The sequence below is a fragment of the Copadichromis virginalis genome, linkage group LG2 (assembly GCF_057382275.1).
Source record: "Copadichromis virginalis isolate Kocher_CV1m ecotype Utaka linkage group LG2, C_Virginalis_male_GT1.1, whole genome shotgun sequence".
In the NCBI taxonomy this organism is placed as follows: domain Eukaryota; kingdom Metazoa; phylum Chordata; class Actinopteri; order Cichliformes; family Cichlidae; genus Copadichromis; species Copadichromis virginalis.
Genome location: NC_140619.1, coordinates 16,746,801 through 16,752,544, shown reverse-complemented (window position 1 = coordinate 16,752,544; position 5,744 = coordinate 16,746,801). Strand labels below are relative to the sequence as shown.

The 5,744-nt window shown below is 47.0% G+C and overlaps 1 protein-coding gene across 1 annotated transcript; it reads right to left on the bottom strand.

The window, feature by feature from the left end:
* Positions 1-1,916: 1,916 nt before the first annotated feature.
* LOC146717127 (uncharacterized) lies at positions 1,917-4,831 on the bottom strand. The gene has a single exon (XM_085472008.1). The coding sequence runs from the start codon at positions 4,122-4,124 to the stop codon at positions 1,917-1,919; it is 2,208 nt and encodes a 735-aa protein (XP_085328134.1). The 5' UTR covers positions 4,125-4,831.
* Between the last annotated feature and the right edge of the window lie 913 nt (positions 4,832-5,744).

Sequence of the window (5,744 nt, the reverse complement as noted above, 5' to 3'; positions counted from 1 at the left end):
AGGGGAGCAGAGAGGTTTCTCATGCCTTGTTCATTTACCAAAGCGCGCAAAGGGGAAGTAAGGCCAACATAGTCTGGGACATAGGTCCTGCTGTAACCAGTCAGGCCCAAAAATGACAACATGTCTTTTACAGTTAGAGGTTTTGGATGGTGCAAAATGGAGTTCCTGTGTTCTGGGGACAAGGAAATACCGGACTGTGAGACCATGCGGCCTAGAAAAGAAACCTGTTTTCTTGCAATCTGTAGTTTGTTTTTGCTCACTTTAAAACCTGTGTTGGCCAGGTGGTGAAGTACCACTCTGGTGGCCTCCAAACAGATGTCAGCCGTGGGAGCAGACAGCAAAAGGTCATCCACATATTGTATTAACATACAGTCAGATGGTAGTGGGCAGGTTTGTAAAAGTTCTTTCAAACACTGATTAAACAGTCCTGGGGAGAGGGCAAATCCCTGTGGTAAGCGAGTGTAACGCCATTGTCGGCCTCTAAATGTAAATGAGAAAATGTCACGCAGTGACTCACGAAGTGGGAGGCAGAAAAAGGCATTAGCCAAGTCAATGCAGGTGAACCAGGCATGAGATGGTGGGAGGTTGGTCAAGGCAACATAAGGATTAGGCACAGGCAAAGTAGGAGTGCCAAGTAAGGCATTAATCCTTCTCAAATCATGTGCCATTCTGAACTTCCCCGTGCCTTTTTTCTCAACGGGTAGGATGGGCGTGTTCCACTTAGAGCAGGAGGGCTCCAGGACACCGGCAGTGACCAAACCAGAAATTGTTTCTGCAATACCAGCCTCAGCCTCCGGTCTGTGTGGGTACTGAGGCTGCCACAAAGGGGTAGCAGATGACAGTTGAAAAGAGACTGGCTCCACATCAACTAAACCTACATCTGTGGGTCCATGGGACCACAAACAATCTGGAAGAGAGTCGAGTAAAGGCGCAGCATCACAGTGGTCTGTGTGTTCTCTGCCATGTGACCCGCTGACCACTCTATGTTGCAGTGTTGAGGAATTAAAGCAATCATTTAAAATTTGGTATGTGTTGGTAGATGGAGAAAACAAAACCTGTGGGAGTTTTGTAGGTGTCCAGTCAGTGGCCGCAAGGGAACGTTTAACCATTCCACCCAGCTCCTTAGCCTGGTGTCCAGGATGTAAGGCCAGTGACACATGGGGAGCTGCCTCATCAGACATCATGTACCACTGTAATTGATCTGTTGTAAAAGTAACCGCTGCTGCCACTCCCTCCGGTGCCGCAAAAATGCACGACATGTTCAGAGACCAAGCCCGCCCCTCACACTGCTCTTGGAACATGTGCTGGTACCAGGTGGTGTCATGCCTGTCATAAAACAGTGTAACATGAGGTGGGTCAGGGGGAGGGACATAAGGATGCAGGAGTGAGAGCCACGGCCGCCATTGCTGAAAAGCAGTCCAAACTCCTGGTTCAGCAGGTGTTTCAACTTCCAATAATGCCCAGTAGATGTCAGCAGAGTCCGCCAAACAGGAGGAGGGTTGCAGCAGAAACTGACCACCTCCCTCTGGCCCATTAGAACAGGGAAGCACAACCCCAGTAGGGAGAGTTACAGTTAGGCCTTGTGAAGAGCAGAGTATTGTGGCTCCTAATTTAATCAACAAGTCTCTTCCCAGTAAATTCGCAGGCGCCTGTTTTGAACAAACATAGCTGTGTAACAAGGTCTGATCTCCAACCTTTGTGGGGAGGGGCACGGTGTAAGGCAGAGTTTTAGGTTCCCCAGATATGCCCACCACTGTAATCACTCTGTCAGTAAGTCTTTCACGAGCAACATCCTTAATGGTGGAGTACGTAGCTCCAGTGTCCACTAAAAAGCTGCTTCTTCTTTTATCTACAGTTATGGACAGCATAGGGTCCGCCGTTGTCCCTTCACTGTCCTGGGCAGTCTGTGGGGTGTCCTATAGCTGGGGACCACCCTCGTAGTACTCCCACCCCATCACAGGCATCTGTGGGGCCGGGGGCACTTCAACTAAAGCACCACGAGGTCCACCTCTGTGGCCAGGATGCTGATAGGGCCCACCACGGGCTCCCCTGCCTCTTCCAGCAGCCGGGTTCAAAGGGCACGCTTTAGCCCAGTGTCCAGGTTGTCCACACCGGAAACAAACATACATCTGGGCTCCCCTACCACCTCCCATCTGACCCCTTCCCCTGAAACCACCTCTGTTTCCTCCAAATGGGGAACCTCTCTGCCCATAAGGGGCCGGGGAGTGATAAGCACCATACTGTGGGGGCTGTGGATCAGCTGGCCATGGGTTCGGATACAAATCAGGGGCAACTGGACCAGGAGGGGGAGCCGCAGCGGCCACAAGCTGCTTTTTAGGCTTGTCACCTTTTCCACCCAGGTCGTTTTTAGCTTTCTGCAGCTGAACCTTCAACAGTTGCAACTGTAAATCTTCGACGCTCTCCGCTTTATCATCAGACTTAATCTGCACTTTGTTAAGATTAAAAATCAAATGTTTCTTCCAGATTGCAAAGTCACAGTCCTGCAAATCAGGATTATCCTCCATTTTCTGGCTTACTGACTCCGGAATGCCCCTCAGCACCGCCCTTCTAAACCACATGCTCTGTGAACAAGTCCTACTGGGGTGATGACCTGTATGGTTCACCCAGTCTTCAACAGCCTGATTTAGATAATTGGTGGGATTTTGCTTTCCCTCCCATTTAAATTTCTGTAAGGTGCCTTGATTTTTGGGTGGGAATTGTTTGCGCAGGGCCGGTCCAATAAACCTCAAAGCCTGCATTAGTGGCACCGCGTTCTCATGCATGGTAGTACCCGCATTTTGTTCCAGGTCCGCTGCCTGAGATCGGGATGTGCACCTAGTTATAATAGCTCTAAAATCTCCCAGTGCGAGGTCCTGTCCAGCTGTGTATTTATCCAAACCAGCCAACCAGGCATTCCCTCCCTCCGTTATGTCAGGGAGTTTGTCCACTAGGGCCTGGACATCTCCGAATGAATAAGGTTGATACACTGGTCTACGTTGCGCTTTAGTCTGGACCAGGGGAAACATGCCTGGAGGCTGAGGCACAGGGCCCTTAGATCTAGTCTGATATCCTAAACTGGGAGAGGTAGAGAGGGGTGTATTGTTAAGGTCACTGAGTTCATCATCAGTATCCTCAGTTTTTTCCCCGCCTGGTGGGTTAGCAGTGTCAGCAAAAACGTGGGCTAAACTCATCTGTGTTTCCGGATCCTGACGGCCCACCAAAGACATGTTAACTGTGACATTTGGTGAAGTGCCAGGCTCAGTTTTTGCAGTAGCGGTCAGATCTCCTTTAACAGCGACAGGAGTGCTGGCAAAGGGGTTGGACTGGGAAAGAGGGGCTGACGCAACACGATTATTCACCTGGACCACTGACCTATGTTCATTTAAGCAGCTGCGTAATGCTGCTTCTAGATCAGTTAATTGTTGTTCAGTGGGTTCCTGTCTGTTCATTCGAACCGCAAATGGTGCGCTCGCAAATGGGTCAGTTAGGCCCTCAGATCTGGTTCCAGAACAATGGGACATGGAAGAGGGGGCTCTACTACTAGCTGAGGGTGTCGCCGACAGAGAGGAGCTTCCTGGGCAAAAATGCTTGGTATCTATGGGAGTTGGAGCTACGGGCGGTTCTTCTCCAATAGTCATTATTCCACCAGAGATATTAAGTACCGGATATATGCCTGCTGAGGGAGGAGTTGAGGCAGAATAGGGAGGTGGCTGAGACCTATTTTTCTTCATGTGTGGTTTTGCAGTTTCCCATAAACACACCCAGTGATTAAATTTAACTTTGCGGCCTGCGTGCTTATCTGCTTCCTTTCTGTGTCTCACCCCGCTCATCACACCTGCACCTGCTGCTGCTGAGTTGGCTTCTTCCTCTTTCTCTTTTGCCTGCATAGCCTTATTCTGCCAAATTATTCCCCAATTACCACTACTCCCCTCATCCTTTCCCTTTTCTTTCATTAACCTTTCAGCTGTTTTCCTCAATGACTCTTTCTGCTTTTTTGCTTCTTTGGGCTGGTGTGTGGAGTTGATGACTGTCTCAACACATGTTAATTGTTCTCCCAATGTGCTAAGAATAGCACCGGGACCCCAACCATCATCATTAGTTTCTCGATCTAATTCTCCATCCATTTTACTGTCAATGGAGGAGTGTTCTTTTATTGATTTTAAAGGAGAATTTGGGCCAGCTGGGTTTCTGCCTCTGTTAGGCACTAATCAGCTGGGGCGCTGCTTTAAAGGTGAGTCAGCACTGAAATATCCCTTCAGGTGTTACCAAGCTTCTACCAAACCGGAGTCTGGCGGGTAACCTTGCCTAGAGCTTCCTGATAGGGGTGCTAGTTGGTTGTCACCTTGTTCACACGTCTCATTCACACTTCATACATTACCTGCAGTCACTCATTACCCTCCTTATGTATGTAATAAATGTGTAAAAAAAATTCTATGTGTGGTGTATTATTTTAACCAAAAGAGGAACCTAGTTCCTTTAATTGTGTAATCTGTGAACAACGGAGAACAAACTGTCCTGCCCAGTGTTCCACAGCAAGCATTCAGCGTGTATTTATGTGTGTCCAATATCAAACAGAACATCAAAACATTTAAAACACTAAAATCATCGGGGTTTTAAGAAGAGATCCGTTTTCTCCTATTGATCAAAGGGACCCCTCCTTTGGACTCCAACCAGTACTTCTCCTTTTTAAGTTTTAGAGGATCTTTTCTAATAAAGTCCTCTGGGCCTTCCTAACCCTTCTGTAGTTTAGAGAATATTACTAAAAAATATTCTCAAGGCCTTTAACCTTTTAATTTGTTTAGAAAGGCGTTACTAATAAACCCTTTCAAGGTCCCAGACCTGCACTGAGGTATATATATCCGACACCGGAGAGCAACCCGTCGGCTGCAACCGTGGTCAGACCTCAGTTCACTCTTATCTTTATTCACTTATTCACTTATTTCTTATTCACTTATCTCTTATTCACTTGTCTGATTCTCAACAAGCCTTAAGTAAGCCAGACAATTTTGGTTATGAATTACTAGGAGTTTGGACACTAAGTATTTTTATAATGTTCAATATAGCAGAAATAAAAGGTCTGCTTACCTTGTTTTTGTGTGCACACAGCTTTTGTCCAAACTCCGTTCACTCAGACCACTGCCGATATCCTCCCACCCGTTCCAGTTTGGCCTGGAGCGGATCCTGTTCCGTGACGCCAATTGAAGGATATAAAAAAAAAACAACAACAGCAATAGAATAATATTAAACACAAAGTGAACCGTCTTCCTTCATTAAATAGGTTCTTTTAGATGTTAAGGAGGAATTGACTTAACCAGGCTGGCGGAGAATGAAGACAACCGGACACCTGCAGCAGATGGGGAATCAGTGAACTTTTATTGAGACAGAGACAACCTCTCAATACAGCTCACATCAGAAGATTCCTCATATTTGCTGTGAGGATGGGTATATATTCTCTAAAACTTACAGGAGGGGGTTGTGAGGAAAGTGCTGCATTAGCAGAAAAACAACTCCATAAAAGGAAAGCGGCCTTGGGTGTTCTAGCCTCTTCGCTTGCAGATATCTTCCACCTGCAGGATGAGGCGATCGCTTCTTATCGCTCTCAAGGCCAAAGTCGTGAGCACACAGTTGCACAGTAACTTTAAAGCTGTGAGCACATTTTTATTACACAGTTGCACAGTAACTTTAAAGCTGAACAATATTTAAAGCTGAATAATGTTTGATCAGATTATATTTTCTTCAGGTAG